At 40.4% G+C, this 17,582-nt stretch overlaps 1 protein-coding gene across 1 annotated transcript in view; it reads right to left on the bottom strand.

Moving 5' to 3' along the window:
- Positions 1-17,582, bottom strand: part of LOC126188974 (transcription initiation factor TFIID subunit 2) — a 125,320-nt gene that overhangs the window by 74,555 nt on the left and 33,183 nt on the right. Inside the window, exon 11 of the mRNA XM_049930751.1 lies at positions 16,150-16,402. Coding sequence (XP_049786708.1) covers positions 16,150-16,402 — 253 coding nt within the window. The remainder of the gene's footprint in view (positions 1-16,149; positions 16,403-17,582) is intronic.

Raw genomic sequence — 17,582 nt, 5'->3', positions numbered from 1 at the left:
GAGGATGAAGATGAGAGGGGAGATATGATACTGCAGGAAGAATTTGACAGAGCTCCGATAGATTTAAGTTGAAACGAGGCCCTGGGAGTAGACGATATTCTGTTAGAGCTACTGATAGCCTTCGGAGAGCCAGCCATGACAGAACCCTTCCATCTGGTGTGCAAAAAGGTATGAGACAGGTGAAATATCCTCAGACTTCAAGGAGAATGTAATAATCCCAATTCCAAAGTCAGCATGTGCTTACAGGTGTGAAAATTAGTGAACTATCAGTTCATGGTTGCAAAATACTGTAAAGTACAAAAAAATACTGTACTGTAAAGTACAGAAAAATGGAAAAACTGACACACTACTGGCCCTCGTGGTCTCGCGGTAGCGTTCTCGCTTCCCGAGCACGGGGTCCCGGGTTCGATTCCCGGCGGGGTCAGGGATTTTTCCTGCCTCGAGATGACTGGGTGTTGTTGTGTCGTCTTCATCATCACCATTCATCCCCATTACGGTCGGAGGAAGGCAAGGGCAAACCACCTCCATTAGGACCGTGCCTAGTAAGGCGGTGCGGGTCTCCCACATCGTTCCCCTACGCTCTGTAAAGAAGCATGGGACTTCATTTCCATCCCCCCCATGAACCATGGACCTTGCCGTTGTTGGTGGGGAGGCTTGCGTGCCTCAGCGATACAGATGGCCGTACCGTAGGTACAACCACAATGGGGGGGTATCTGTTGAGAGGCCAGACAAACGTGTGGTTCCTGAAGAGGGGCAGCAGCCTTTTCAGTAGTTGCAAGGGCAACAGTCTGGATGATTGACTGACCTGGCCTTGTAACAATAACCAAAATGGCATTGCTGTGCTGGTACTGCGAACGGCTGAAAGCAAGGGGAAACTACGGCCGTAATTTTCCCGAGGGCATGCAGCTTTACTGTATGATTAAATGATGATGGCGTCCTCTTGGGTAAAATATTCCGGAGGTAAAATAGTCCCCCATTCGGATCTCCGGGTGGGGACTACTCAAGAGGATGTCGTTATCAGGAGAAAGAAAACTGGCGTCCTACGGATCGGAGCGTGGAATGTCAGATACCTTAATCGGGCAGGAAGGTTAGAAAATTTAAAAAGGGAAATGGATCTCCGGGTGGGGACTACTCAAGAGGATGTCGTTATCAGGAGAAAGAAAACTGGCGTCCTACGGATCGGAGCGTGGAATGTCAGATCCCTTAATCGGGCAGGAAGGTTAGAAAATTTAAAAAGGGAAATGGATAGGTTAAAGTTAGATATAGTGGGAATTAGTGAAGTTCGGTGGCAGGAGGAACAAGACTTCTGGTCAGGTGACTACAGGGTTATAAACACAAAGTCAAATAGGGGTAATGCAGGAGTAGGTTTAATAATAAATAGGAAAATAGGAATGCGGGTAAGCTACTACAAACAGCATAGTGAATGCATTATTGTGGCCAAGATAGAAACGAAGCCCACGCCTACTACAGTAGTACAAGTTTATAGGCCAACTAGCTCTGCAGATGACGAAGAAATTGAAGAAATGTATGATGATATAAAAGAAATTATTCAGATAGTGAAGGGAGACGAAAATTTAATAGTCATGGGTGACTGGAATTCGAGTGTAGGAAAAGGGAGAGAAGGAAACGTAGTAGGTGAATATGGATTGGGGCTAAGAAATGAAAGAGGAAGCCGCCTGGTAGAATTTTGCACAGAGCACAACTTAATCATAGCTAACACTTGGTTTAAGAATTATGATAGAAGGTTGTATACATGGAAGAACCCTGGAGATACTAAAAGGTATCAGATAGATTATATAATGGTAAGACAGAGATTTAGGAACCAGGTTTTAAATTGTAAGACATTTCCAGGGGCAGACGTGGACTCTGACCACAATCTATTCGTTATGACCTGTAGATTAAAACTGAAGAAACTGCAAAAAGGTGGGAATTTAATGATATAGGACCTGGATAAACTGACTAAACCAGAGGTTGTACAGAGTTTTAGGGAGAGCATAAGGGAACAATTGACAGGAATGGGGGAAAGAAATACAGTAAAAGAAGAATGGGTAGCTTTGAGGGATGAAGTAGTGAAGGCAGCAGAGGATCAAGTAGGTAAAAAGACCAGGGCTCTTAGAAATCCTTGGTTAACAGAAGAAATATTGAATTTAATTGATGAAAGGAGAAAATATAACAATGCAGTAAATGAAGCAGGAAAAAAGGAATACAAACGTCTCAAAAATGAGATCGACAGGAAGTGCAAAATGGCTAAGCAGGGATGGCTAGAGGACAAATGTAAGGATGTAGATGCTTATCTCACTAGGGGTAAGATAGATACTGCCTACAGGAAAATTAAACAGACCTTTGGAGAAAAGAGAACCACTTGTATGAACATCAAGAGCTCAGATGGAAACCCAGTTCTAAGCAACGAAGGGAAAGCAGAAAGGTGGAAGGAGTATATAGAGGGTCTATACAAGGGCGATGTACCTGAGGACAATAGTATGGAAATGGAAGAGGATGTAGATGAAGATGAAATGGGAGATACGATACTGCGTGAAGAGTTTGACAGAGCACTGAAAGACCTGAGTCGAAACAAGGCCCCCGGAGTAGACAACATTCCATTGGAACTACTGACGGCCTTGGGAGAGCCAGTCCTGACAAAACTCTACCATCTGGTAAGCAAGATGTATGAAACAGGCGAAATACCCTCAGACTTCAAGAAGTATATAATAATTCCAATCCCAAAGAAAGCAGGTGTTGACAGATGTGAAAATTACCGAACAATCAGTTTAATAAGCCACAGCTGCAAAATACTAACACGAATTCTTTACAGACGAATGGAAAAACTAGTAGAAGCCGACCTCGGGGAAGATCAGTTTGGATTCCGTAGAAATACTGGAACACGTGAGGCAATACTGACCTTACGACTTAACTTAGAAGAAAGATTAAGGAAAGACAAACCTACGTTTCTAGCATTTGTAGACATAGAAAAAGCTTTTGACAATGTTGACTCGAATACTCTCAAATTCTAAAGGTGGCAGGTGTAAAATACAGGGAGCGAAAGGCTATTTACAATTTGTACAGAAACCAGATGGCAGTTATAAGAGTCGAGGGACATGAAAGGGAAGCAGTGGTTGGGAAGGGAGTGAGACAGGGTTGTAGCCTCTCCCCGATGTTATTCAATCTGTATATTGAGCAAGCAGTAAAGGAAACAAAAGAAAAATTCGGAGTAGGTATTAAAATCCATGGAGAAGAAATAAAAACTTTGAGGTTTGCCGATGACATTGTAATTCTGTCAGAGACAGCAAAAGACCTGGAAGAGCAGTTGAACGGTATGGACAGTGTCTTGAAAGGAGGATATAAGATCAACATCAACAAAAGCAAAACGAGGATAATGGAATGTAGTCGAATTAAGTCGGGTGATGCTGAGGGAATTAGATTAGGAAATGAGACACTTTAAGTAGTAAAGGAGTTTTGCTATTTGGGGAGCAAAATAACTGATGATGGTCAAAGTAGAGAGGATATAAAATGTAGACTGGCAATGGCAAGGAAAGCGTTTCTGAAGAAGAGAAATTTGTTAACATTGAGTATAGATTTAAGTGTCAGGAAGTCATTTCTGAAAGTATTTGTATGGAGTGTAGCCATGTATGGAAATGAAACATGGACGATAAATAGTTTGGACAAGAAGAGAATAGAAGCTTTTGAAATGTGGTGCTACAGAAGAATGCTGAAGATTAGATGGGTAGATCACATAACTAATGAGGAAGTATTGAATAGGATTGGGGAGAAGAGAATTTTGTGGCACAACTTGACAAGAAGAAGGGATCGGTTGGTAGGACATGTTCTGAGGCATCAAGGGATCACCAATTTAGTATTGGAGGGCAGCGTGGAAGGTAAAAATCGTAGGGGGAGACCAAGAGATGAATACCCTAAGCAGATTCAGAAGGATGTAGGTTGCAGTAGGTACTGGGAGATGAAGAAGCTTGCACAGGATAGAGTAGCATGGAGAGCTGCATCAAACCAGTCTCAGGACTGAAGACCACAACAACAACAACAACTGGCCAATAAAATTGCTACACCAGGAAGAAATGCAGATGATAAACCGGTATACACTGGACAAATATATTATACCAGAACTGAGGTGTGATTACAATTTCACGCAATTTGAGTGCATAGATCCTGAGAAATAAGTACCTAGAACAACCACCTCTGGCCGCAACAATGGCCTTGATACGCCTGGGCATTGAGTCAAACAGAGCTTGGATGGCGTGTACAGGTACAGCTGCCCATGCAGCTTCAACACAATACCACAGTTCATCAAGAGTAGTGACTGGTGTATTGTGACGAGCCAGTTGCTCGGCCACCACTGACCAGACATTTTCAATTGGTGAGAGATCTGGAGAATGTGCTGGCCAGGACAGTAGTCGAACATTTTCTGTATCCAGAAAAGGCCCGTACAGGACCTGCAACTGCGGTTGTGTATTATCCTGCTGAAATGTAAGGTTTCGCAGGGACCGAATGAAGGGTAGAGCCACGGGTCGTAACACATCTGAAATGTAACATCCACATTTCAAAGTGCCGTCAATGCGAACAAGACGCGACCAAGACATGTAACCGATGACACCCCATACCATCATGCCGGGTGATACGCCAGTATGGCGACGACGAATACACGCTTCCAATGTGCATTCACCGCGATGTCGCCAAACACGGATGCAGCCATCATGATGCTGTAAACAGAACATGGATTCATCCGAAAAATTGATGTTTGCCTTCATGCACCCGGGTTCGTCGTCGAGTACACCATTGCAGGCGCTCCTGTCTGTGATGCAGCGTCAAGGGTAACAGCAGCCATGGTCTCCGAGCTGATAGTCCATGCTGCTGCAAAAGTCGTCGAACTGTTCGTGCAGATGGATGTTGTCTTGCAAACGTCCCCATCTGTTGACTCAGGGATCGAGGCGTGGCTGCACAATCCGTTACAGCCATGCGGATAAGATGCCTATCGTCTCGACTGCTAGTGGTATGAGGCCGTTGGGATCCAGCACAGCGATCCATATTACCCTCCTGAACCCAGCCTTTCCATATTCTGCTAACAGTCATTGGACCTCGACCAACGCGAGCAGCAATGTCGCAATACAATAAACCGCAATCGCGATAGGCTACAATCTGACCTTTATCAAAACTCTGAAACGTGATGGTACGCATTTCTCCTCCTTACACGAGGCATCACAACAATGTTTCATCAGGCAATGCCAGTCAACTGCTGTTTGTGTATGAGAAATCGGTTGGAAACTTTCCTCATGTCAGCACATTATAGGTGTCGCCACCGGCGCCAACCTCGTGTGAATGCTCTGAAAAGCTAATCATTTGCATATCACAGCATCTTCTTCCTGTCGGTTAAATTTTGCGTCTGTAGCACGTCATCTTCGTGGTGTAGCAATTTTAATGGCCAGTAGTGTAGAAGTCGACTTCAGGAAAGGTAAGTTTGGATTCCAGAGAAATGTAGGAATACACAAGGCAATACTGACCTTACGACTTATCTTAGAAGATAGAGTAAGTAAAGGTAAGCCTACATTTATAGCACTTGTAGTCTTAGAGAAGCTTTCGACAATGTTGACTGGAATACTCTGTTTGAAATTCTGAATCTAGCAGGAGTAAAATACATAGAGCGGAAGACTTTTTACAATTTGTGCAAAAACCAGGCAGCTGTAATAAGAGTTGAGGGCCCTGAGAGGGAAGCATTGGTTGAGAAAGGAGTCAAACAGGGTTGCTGCCCATCCCTGGTGTTATTCAATCTGTACATGAACAAGTAGTAAAGGAAACCAAAGAAAAATTTGGAGTAGGTATTAAAGTTCAGGGAAAAGAAATAAAAACTTTGAGCTTTGTCTATGACATTGTAGTTCTGTCAGATGCAGCAAACGACTTTGAAGGGCAATTGAGCGGAATGGGCAATGTATTGAAACGTGGGTATAAAATGATCAACAGCAAAACCAAACCAAAGGTAATGGAATTAGATCAGGTCATGCTTTGGGAATCAGACTAGGAAACGAGACACTTAAAGCAGTAGACGAGTTTTGCTATTTGGGCAGCAAAACAAAAAGATGTAGACCTGAAAAGGCAAGAAAAGACTTCCTGAAGATGAGAAATTTTTAACATCAAATATAGATTTAAGAGTTAGGAAGTCTTTTCTGAAAGTATTTGTCTGGAGTGTTGCCATGTATGGAAGTGAAATATGGACAATAACAGTTTAGACAAAACGAGAATAGAAGCTTTCAAAATATGGTTCTACAGAAGAATGTTGAAGATTAGATGGGTAGTCACATAACTAATGAGGAGGTACTGAATAGTATTGGGAAGACAAGAAATTTGTGGTACTACTTGACCAAAAGAAGGGATGGCTTGATGGGACACATCCTGAGACACCAAGGGATCACCAACTTATAACTGGATGGAAGTGTAGGAGGCAAAAATCATACAGGGAGACCAAAAGATGACTATAGTAAGCAGATTCAGAAGGATGTATGATGCTGTAGTTACTCAGAGACACAACAGATCAGGAATAACAGTGGGCCTATAACACTTCCTTGGGGAATGCCAGGTATTACTTCTGTTTTACTCAATGACTTCCCATCAGTTATTATGAACTGTAACATTTCTGACAGGAAATCATGAATCTAGTCGCACAATTGAGATGATACTCCATAGGCATGCAATTTAATTAGAAGTCACTTGTGAGGAATGGTGTCAAAAGCCTTCTGGAAATCTAAAAATATGGAATCAATTTAACATGTCCTCTTGATAGCACTCATTACTTCATGAGAATAAAAACCTAACTGTGTTTTAAAAGAACAATATTTTCTGAATCCATGATGGTTATTTGTCAATAAATCACTTTCTTTGAGGTGATTCATAATGTCTGAGCACAGTATATCTTCCAAAACCCTACTGCAAATTGATGTTAGTGATATGAGTCTGTAATTCTGTGGATTTCTCCTGTTTCTTTTCTTAAAGCAGGTCCACACTGAGCACTCAGTGTGGACGGCGAACTGCGCTGCACTGCGTCGTGCCACGCCGCGCAGTTTTCCGGCTGTTGTCGGTACATCAAAGGAAGTGGCGCGTTTGCGCGTGCTCAGTTTAGACAGGGCTTCGGCTCGCTCCATCTTCAGACCATGCGCACGATCCAACTGGAACAAAGTGCGCGCCTCGGAGCGGCGCGGCGGGGCGCGGATGGCACACTCCTCTCTGTTACAGCGGTGCGTGAGGTGCAACAGCACGGCGCGGTGTCCTTAGTGTGGACCCGCCTTTAGGTATTGGGGCGACTTGTGCAAACTTGTGGATCTTTCTATGAGTGAGTGGTTGTATATGACTGCTATTATATCGGCATACTCTGAAAGGACCCTGACTGGTATACAATGTGGACAAGAATCCTTGTCTTTCTTAAGTGGTTTAAGATGTTTCGGGATGCTATGTTACTCATGCTGGCAGTTATTTTCGTTTCAAATTCTGAAATATTTACTTCATCTTCTTTTGTGAAGGAATTTTGGAAAACCACGTTTAGTAACTCTGCTTTAGTGGCACTGTCACCAATATCATCATCATTGTTATTATGCAGTGAAGGTATTGACTATGTCTTGCCGCTGGTGTATTTTACATACGACCAGAATCTTTGGGTTTTCTGCCAGATTTTGAGGCAGAGTTTCATTGTGGAAACTATTAACAGCATCTCACATTGAAGTTTGTGCTAAATTTTGGGCTTCTGTGAAATTTTGACGATCTTGGGGGATTTTGCATTCTTTTAAATTTCATATTCATAATATTGATTAAATTAGCATTTCCTCACCAGCATATTAATACCACATGTTATAACAGAACCTTCTGTACTCTCGTTGTTGTTATTTATCTGACCTTTGCTGCTTGACCCAAGGTATAACCTGTTTCTTTTAATGTTTGCCAATGACTGAATGTGCAAAACAGTTTGTTTACTCATGTATCAAACAAAGGGTGGCCAATAACATAAAAATGGCAGTTGACACTAGCCACTTGCATTTGCACAGTCACATTAGTATTCATTGCACCAATACCCAACAGGAGGAAAAGCTCAGATCAAAATTTTATTGAGAAGCAAACTATAAACTACATGAAAGAATTAGTACAGGCACTTCAAAATTGAGATGAATTTGCAGTTTACGGAGAGCATGTTCCGAATAACTTCAGCAAAAAAATAATGATGTTTTTCTATAACTACAAATGAGATATTATAGAAGGATAATGGATTCAAATGTTCCAAGTAACACACCACTTGAGGTAACAGCACCTCCAAACCATTCTTCGCCATCAACATCCTAAAGCACAAATAGCAATCATTCATTCTCTCCTAACTCTTCCTTTCTTTTGTCGCAACATCATGAAACCCTCATCGGAAATTCAGAGGCCCCTCATAACCAAATTGTACAAGTACTGTTAGACATATTTAAGTAATACGCATAAATGTAGCTGATAAAGTTGTATTCTTTAAAGAATCATTATTAAAATAAAATATCCTGTCAATAAAAATAGTATTATCTTTAGCTTCACAGAGCCTTTCAATGAAATAATTATGGCTTCATGCATATCTGGGACTACACTTGAGACAATTTATTTTGAAATTTTAAATATATACAACACGCTGGTGAAATATTCACCACTGGCAAGAAACCAGAGTGTGACACCTAGTTTGACTGAGGCTGGAATAACTTCTCTACATAAAGTGTACTATTTTGAAATCTTTTCTCCAACCATCTGCAGAAGGATTTAGAAACTGGCAGGCCACATTCCTAAACAATTATGAAACTGATATCATCATACAGTTTCAATTTTTTGAGAAGATTCATAGCAAAAATAATACCACCTGAATGTAGAGCTCACATCCAATAACATTTACTTTCTTCTTTTTAAACAATATTAAATTAGTTAGGCACAAATTAAATGCACAGAAATCAATTTCTTGAGATGTCACATTCTTATTTCTGTTGTGCAACTGTATCCCTAGGTGCAGATAAATGACTCTGTATAGTGACTGACACAATAAACTGTATCGCAAATATCCCTATACAATATGTTAAGTAAGGGAAAGATAACCATTTACCTACAGCAGACTGGTGTGTGGTGTGCAAAAATACATAATAGAAAGCAGTTAACACTAGGTTTCAAGTTCATGCTCTTTTTCTAGTAAGAGTAGAAATATTCACACAGCACCCAAACCTGTGGTAGTGTCAAGACTTTGGGTGTCTGTGACCATGTGCTTGAATGTGCATATTCTTACTAGCAAAAGAGCAAGACCTCAAAAGTGAGTGGTAATTGTTTTCTATTGTGTGATTCTGTGCACCACACACCAGTCCTCTACAGAAAAGTGGCCTTCCCCTTATTTTACATATTTTTCCATCCATGAATTTCTGTTATTGTTTTCAGTATAAAGTGTCACACAACTTTGTTGTTGTGGTGTCACCGCCAGACACCACACTTGCTAGGTGGTAGCTTTAAATCGGCCGCGGTCCATTAGTACATGTCGGACCCGCGTGTCGCCACTGTCAGTGATCGCAGACCGAGCGCCACCACACGGCAGGTCTAGATGAGACGTACTAGCACTCGCCCCAGTTGTACGGACGACTTAGCTAGCGATGCACACTGACGAAGCCTCGCTCATTTGTAGAGCAGATAGTTAGAATAGCCTTCAGCTAAGTCAATGGCTACGACCTAGCAAGGCGCCATTAGCATTACATTGCATGTATCTAAAGAGTCTCACTTGTATCGTCACGAGCGATGTACCACAATGATGGATTAAAGTTAAGTATTCCAGCAGCTACGTACTTTTCTTTATAGCATTGATTACGTATCCTGTTTCAGACCTCACGCCCATCTGCGTAAGCTTAACGCGTGCCTTTCGGCTACTTCCGAGTGGCGTGGCTGTCTTGTTACGCCACAACAGTTGTTAAGCATGTATGTGCATTTATGATGACATTCTTGGAGTAGCATAAGCATATCAAATGTCTCTTTGTCAAAATATGGCATGAGTCAAACTGAATACCAGCACAGAATGCTTTGACAATGTGTCACCAAAATGGCTCCTGTTAGACCACAGTAATGACACTAGAAGTGAAAATGCCAGTTACCCTTTCTAGTGTTCACAGTTCCCAAACACTTTAGTTTATTGGTATGATGTGGCATGGCTTGGCAAGTTTCCAAGAAGTGTTTTTTGATGATATGATCACACCATTGCAAATCCAGAAAAACTTAGACAAAAAGTGATCAGTTTTGATAGCTCTTCTCAACAACACTAATTTTTCCTCATATTCCCATTTGAAATTCTAAAGTTCCTTATCTCATTTTTTTCATTTTCCAGTAGTTTTCTGAGCTTTTAAGGTTTAGCATTCTATCTGGCTTTATTGGTTTGCCTAAAAGAGATTTTAGCCAAAAGGATTGGATGTATCACTTTTAGGAAAAAGTGCTAGTACAGTAGCTCTGAAGCATCTTGTGTAGAGGTTATATTAGCAGATGCCCACTTCATCATTTACATGTAAAGCAGATTAATAGTACAAGGTCTTGTCTGAAACAAGAAAGTTACTAACAGTGTGGCTGAAAACCATAAAAAGGGTATGTTGTGTGATCTTCTCTGTGGGTGAGCACATGCATAATTGGATTCATAGCTTCATTTCTATGAAGGTAGTGTTAAGCCATGGTACAGTGAGGAACAAGAACTTGAACTCTAGTGCCATAGAAAGCACATGAGTGATTGCTGCTACTAATGTTTTCTTGTGGACTGTATGAAACTTTCACTTGCCCACACTGCGATCACGAATTTACAATTGCATACACATACCTTTTGTACACATTGTTTTTCAAGAATTTTTCACAGCACACAGTATGGACTGTAATCATACTGAGTAGCCCTTAAAGTCATTTGGTCTTGAAGCTATTGAACATTTTTGGCTTTCCACACGCTCATATATTTAGTTACTTAGTATGCTCCCCGTCAATGTGTCAACATTTGAAGCCATCTGTATGTAAAGCGGTAGTCTACACTCTATCAGAGTAATCTATTGAAGTATTGAAGGTCCTGGTAGAAATGGGTGACAAGGGAGAGGGTGTAGATGGTGGAGGGGTGGGGAGGCTAATGTTTTCACAAATGAGAGCTATGTAGGTTGGACGAAAAGACTGCCTGGGTGATTTGTTTCTCCACAAACTCTCTAGGGTGGCTGTGGTAGGAAAGCTTGACAGAGGTTATTAGTATAGGTGTTGAGGGATTTGATGTTGAAGCAGATATATTTACCAAAGAGGCACATGCTTTAAGAAATGCTCCATTCCCTGTCCACTAGTCTCTTACAGGGTGCCTAAAGGATGCTGCATTCTCGGATAGTTATTCAATAATTCAAGCAAATCACATTAATAGTTTTTACTGCAATAAAGGAGATTGACAATACTTAACTTTGTATTACAAGAATGTGTCACAAGCGATAGACGACATTCAAAAAGTCGATGTCTTTCTCTATATACTGTGTCTATACAAGCAATGGATATGGATCACTAATAACTGTTATCGTAGTGCTCTCCTAGTGTAGGTCTAGTACTGTGTGCCCAAATCTGGCAGGAGCTATTGGCTGACGTTGTCTCATAGCCTTCTCTGCTCTTGTGTTCATCTTCATGCCGGCGCTTGTCGATACACCGAAACATACATCATCTAATTGATTGAATGCATCAACATACACAGATGAAATGTCTAACATACACAGATGAAATGTCTAACTTAGGGACATCCAGTTACTCAGCATTCTTTACAGCACGCCTGCTATATATCTCTATCATACTAGCCACCTGGATCCACTAAGCAACAACCTCCCCCCCAAACTATCTCTCTCTCTCTCTCTCTCTCTCTCTCTCTCTCTCTCTCTCTCTCTCTCTCTCACACACACATGCGCGCACACACACACACTCAAACAAACACACACATTCCCCTGCCACTTTCTCTCTGCTTTTTCACCCTTTCTTCCTTTTTATTAACTGCATTACTCTTACCACTTTTCATTTTCTCTTCCTCCATCAATATTTCCCAGACTGTCCTTCCTGTCCTTTCTTCACTGTAACATGCACAGTGCTTACCAATGTAGTATCTTTGATTTGACATTCTGACACTTTTCCTTTGTCTTTACCTTCTTTCCTTCTCATAACAGACATAGAGTCTGAGCAACCTGTCACCTGTCTGCCTTCTTTCCAACCTCATCCAAAAATCTTGCTTTCCTTCAAAAAAGATGATGTATAGTTCTGATGATGAAAAGTATAATTTTATTTTAAGTGTTTCCCTTACCGATACTTGGAATTATACCACCTGAAGCACAATTTTTTTCCAGTCTGTTCTTTATGTGAGATGGTTGAAAAATTTCACAATTTATTTCTGACTCTCTACCATAATACGTTGTTATTGTTGTTTGGTGTAGTGGTCTTCAGTCTGGAGACTGGTTTGATGCAGCTCTCCATGCTACTCTATCCTGTGCAAGCTTCTTCATCTCCCAGTAACTACTGCAACCTACATCCTTCTGAATCTGCTTAGTGTATTCATCTCTTGGTCTCCCTCTACGATTTTTACCCTCCACGCTGCCCTCCAATACTAAATTGGTGATCCCTTGATGCCTCAGAACATGTCCTACCAACCGATCCCTTCTTCTACTCAGGCTGTGCCACAAATTTTTCTTCTCCCCAATCCTATTCAATACCTCCTCATTAGTTATGTGATCTACCCATCTAATCTTCAGCATTCTTCTGTAGCACCACATTTCGAAAGCTTCTATTCTCTTCTTGTCCAAACTATTTATCGTCCATGTTTCACTTCCACACATGGCTACACTCCATACAAATACTTTCAAAAATGACTTCCTGACACTTAAATCTATACTCAACGTTAACAAATTTCTCTTCTTCAGAAACACTTTCCTTGTCATTGCCAGTTTACATTTTATATCCTCTCTACTTTGACCATCATCAGTTATCTTGCTCCCCATATAGCAAAACTCCTTTACTACTTTAAGTGTCTCATTTCCTAATCTAATTCCCTGAGCATCACCTGAGTTAATTGGACTACATTCCATTATCCTCGTTTTGCTTTTGTTGATGTTCATCTTATATCCTCCTTTCAAGACACTGTCCATTCCATTCAACTGCTCTAGCAAGTCCTTTGCTGTCTCTGACAGAATTACAATGTCACTGGCGAACCTCAGAGTTTTTATTTCTTCTCCATGGATTTTAATACCTACTCCGAATTTTTCTTCTGTTTCCTTCACTGCCTGCTCAATATACAGATTGCATAACATCGGGGAGAGGCTACAACCCTGTCTCACTCCCTTCCCAACCACTCTTCCCTTTCATGCCCCTCGACTCTTATAACTGCCATCTGGTTTCTGTACAAATTGTAAATAGCCTTTCGCTCCCTGTATTTTACCCCTGTCACCTTAAGAATTTGAAAGAGAGTGTTCCAGTCAACATTGTCAAAAGCTTTCTCTAAGTCTACAAATGCTAAAAACGTAGGTTTGCCTTTTCTTAATCTAGCTTCTAAGATAAGTCGTAGGGTCAGTATTGCCTCACATGTTCCAATATTTCTACGGAATCCAAACTGATCTCCCCCGAGGTCGGACTCTACTAGTTTTTCCATTCGTCTGTAAAGAATTTGCATTAGTATTTTGCAGCCGTGACTTATTAAACTGATAGTTCAGTAATTTTCACATTTGTCAACACCTGCTTTCTTTGGGATTGGAATTATTATATTCTTCTTGAAGTCTGAGGGTATTTCGCCTGTTTCATATATCTTGCTCACCAGATGGTAGAGTTTTGTCAGGATTGGCTCTCCCAAGGCTGTCAGTAGTTCTAATGGAATGTTGTCTACTCCCAGGGCCTTGTTTTGACTTAGGTCTTTCAGTGCTCTGTTAAACTCTTCACACAGTATCATATCTCCCATTTCATCTTCATCTACATCCTCTTCTATTTCCATAATATTATCCTCAAGTACATTGTCCTTGTAGAGACCCTCTATATACTCCTTCCACCTTTCTGCTTTCCCTTCGTTGCTTAGAACTGGGATTCCATCTGAGCTCTTCATATTCATACAAGTGGTTCTCTTATCTCCAAAGGTCTCTTTAATTTTCCAGTAGGCAGTATCTATCTTATCCCTGGTGAGATAAGCCTCTACATCCTTACATTTGTCCTCTAGCCATGCCTGCTTAGCCACTTTGCACTTCCTGTCAATCTCAGTTTTGAGACGTTTGTATTCCTTTTTGCCTGCTTCATTTACTGCATTTTTATATTTTCTCCTTTCGTCAGTTATGTTCAATATTTCTTCTGTTACCCAAGGATTTCTAGTACCCCTCATCTTTTTACCTAGTTTATCCTCTCCTGCCTTCACTACTTCATCCCTCAAAGCTATCCATTCTTTTTCTACTGTATTTCTTTCCCCCATTCCTGTCAATTGTTCCCTTATGCTCGCCCTGAAACTCTGTACAACCTCTGGTTTAGTCAGTTTAACCAGGACCCATCTCCTTAAATTCCCACCTTTTTGCAGTTTCTTCAGTTTTAAACTACAGTTCATAACCAAAAGACTGTGGTCAGAGTCCACATCTGCCCCTGGAAATGTCTTACAATTTAAATACTGGTTCATAAATCTGTGTCTTACCATTATATAATCTATCTGAAACCTGGCAGTATCTCCAGGCTTCTTCCTTGTATACAACCTTCTTTTATGATTCTTGAACCAAGTGTTAGCTATGATTAAGTTGTGCTCTGTGCAAAATTCTACCAGGCAGCTTCCTCTTTCATGTCTTCCCCCTAATCCATATTCACCTACTACGTTTCCTTCTCTCCCTTTTCCTATTACCGAATTCCAGTTACCCACGACTATTAAATTTTCGTGTCCCTTCACTACCTGAATAATTTCTATTATACATTTCTTCAATTTCTTCAATTTATTCGTCATCTGCAGTGCTAGTTGACATATAAACTTGTCCTACTGTAGTAGGCGTGGGCTTCGTGTGTATCTTGGCCACAATAATGCATTCGCTATGCTCTTTGTAGTAGCTTACCCGCTCTCCAGTTTATTTATTCATTATTAAACCTACCCCTGCATTACCCCTATTTGATTTTGTATTTATAACCCTGTATTCGCCTGACGAAAAGTCTTGTTCCTCCTGCCACCGAACTTCACTAATTCCCACTATATCTAACTTTAACCTATCCATTTCCCTTTTTAAATTTTCTAACCTACCTGCCCAATTAAGGGATGTGACATTCCACACTCCGATCCGTAGAACACCAGTTTTCTTTCTCCTGATAACGATGTCCTCGAGTAGTCCCCCGCCCGGAGATCCAAATGGGGGACTATTTTACCTCCGAAATATTTTACCCAAGAGGACGCCATCATCATTTAACCATACAGTAAAGCTGCATGCCTTCGGGAAAAATTACGGCTGTAGTTTCCCCTTGCTTTCAGCCGTTCGCAGTACCAGCACAGCAAGGCCGTTTTGGTTAGTATTACAAGCTAGATCAGTCAATCATCCAGACTGTTGCCCCTGCAACTACTGAAAAGGCTGCTGCCCCTCTTCAAGAACCACACGTTGTCTGGCCTCTCAACAGATACCCCTCCGTTGTGGTTGCACCTACAGTACAGCTATCTGTATTGCTGAGGCACGCAAGCCTCCACACCAATGGCAAGGTCAATGGTTCATGGGGGAGGGGGGGGGGGGCATAATATGTAAGACAGTGAAAATCACATAATACGTAAGACTGTGAAAATCACATCATTCTGAAATGATCAATATTCACCAAATGTGTATATTTTAAGGTAAGTTCATTTCTGAGGAGAAAACATCATATTTTCAAGTTCATCTACTTCACTTAAGAAATATACAGTGGTGTTACAAGAATATTCAAAATGCCCTCATTTAACTTCAAAATCAGAATCATAGCAACCAGATGATGAGTTCTTTCTACTGTACTGTCAAATGTGCGATGACAGTAATTTTTTTAGAAAGCACTGTGAAAAACAGTAACTACCTTCCAGTCATATTGAACTGTACTGATTCACTGTTTTTAAAAATAACTGGTAACAGATAATATTTTTTAAAGAATAACAGGATACACAATCACTCATATACATACCTTTGTAAGGCAATGTGCTGCACGGCAACGTACTTTATAATATGTCTGTTCATTTTCTATAGTATCTGTGAGAGCAAGACGAGTAGGAGGAGTGGGAAATCTTTCTAGAGCTGATATAGCTTCTATCTGTGCAGTAACATCTCTTTCATGGCGGAGTTGGTATTGCCACTGGTAATCTGGCTGTTCTATTGCACAAGAGCGCAACAATGTCATGTCTGGATCCAGTCTTATCCACAACACAGGTGAGTCAGCACTGTAAGTACATTAATTACTATTACACACTCAATTCATATCTTTCTAAGAGGAAATGAATCCTATCCCAAAACATGAAACATACATTTGCCTCCTAACAGTAAAAAAAATAAAATAACTTCCTAAATTTAAAAAGAGAGAGACCCACACAGGATGCACATGAAGATAAAAAACGTAATTGTAGATTTTTTCCCAAAAAGCAATATCTTGGTTGCAAAATAATGATTCTTTAATAAAGCATTTCTCCCTTTTGGAGCATCATCAGATTATGTAGGATTCTGAAAATAAGCTTTCATCACATTATGCAAGATAGAGTAAGGACCTTAAACAAGCTAACATCAGCTTATACAGAACTGAAGAGAGAGGACCATGCTGCCACATCTGCAGAGGCTAGTGTGTTTAACATGCACACACTATCTCACAAAGATTGATGAATGCTATCTGTAGAATGCTACAGAGTCTGATGATACCCCATAAGGATGAAACACATAATTAAATAATCATTACTTTGCAACCAAAACTGTTTTCTTTTTTTAAATAATTTGTAATGGTTCCTATATCGACCAGCCAATGGTGTGGTAAAGATTTTTGACTTTAGAAAGTCCTGAACCCAGATATACAAATGCCTTTTCCATAATGTATACTACCAACAAAGGGGTTGGGTGGGGTGTCAGTTTATATATGCCGCAAAAAAGTTAAAAAAATACAAATGTTGTTATCTATTTTTCACTTTTATTAACATATTTTCAAAAGTTTTACTGATATATATGTAGGGTCCAGAGCCATGAATATCTTTTTGTGCTGTCTTAGCAACACCAACACATCTCCGATAAGATATGCTACCAACAGGGGGTGCAGGGTGTTACTTTATAACCACAAAAAATTCAAATTTTGTTGATTGTGGTTGACTTTTATTAACAACATACTTTTTAGAGAGATACTGATATCTATGAAGGGTTAAAAAGCTGAAAATATTGAATATGACAATCGTTGTGAAAAGTTGCATCTACTACTACATACCAGTTAGACTTCGATATTTGGATTAAGTTTAACTGAAAAAATTACATTTAAAGAATCTGATAGAAGCATTAATTTAAAACAATAAATATTTTCTTTAAAATATCAAGTACACGACTAAAGTACAGTATTTACAAAAGGTGAGCATAAAGTAACACACACCC

This window comes from Schistocerca cancellata, chromosome 1 (genome assembly GCF_023864275.1).
Source record: "Schistocerca cancellata isolate TAMUIC-IGC-003103 chromosome 1, iqSchCanc2.1, whole genome shotgun sequence".
NCBI classification, from domain to species: domain Eukaryota; kingdom Metazoa; phylum Arthropoda; class Insecta; order Orthoptera; family Acrididae; genus Schistocerca; species Schistocerca cancellata.
The sequence above is the reverse complement of the archived record's forward strand: the minus strand, read 5'-3'. Positions and strand labels throughout refer to the sequence as shown.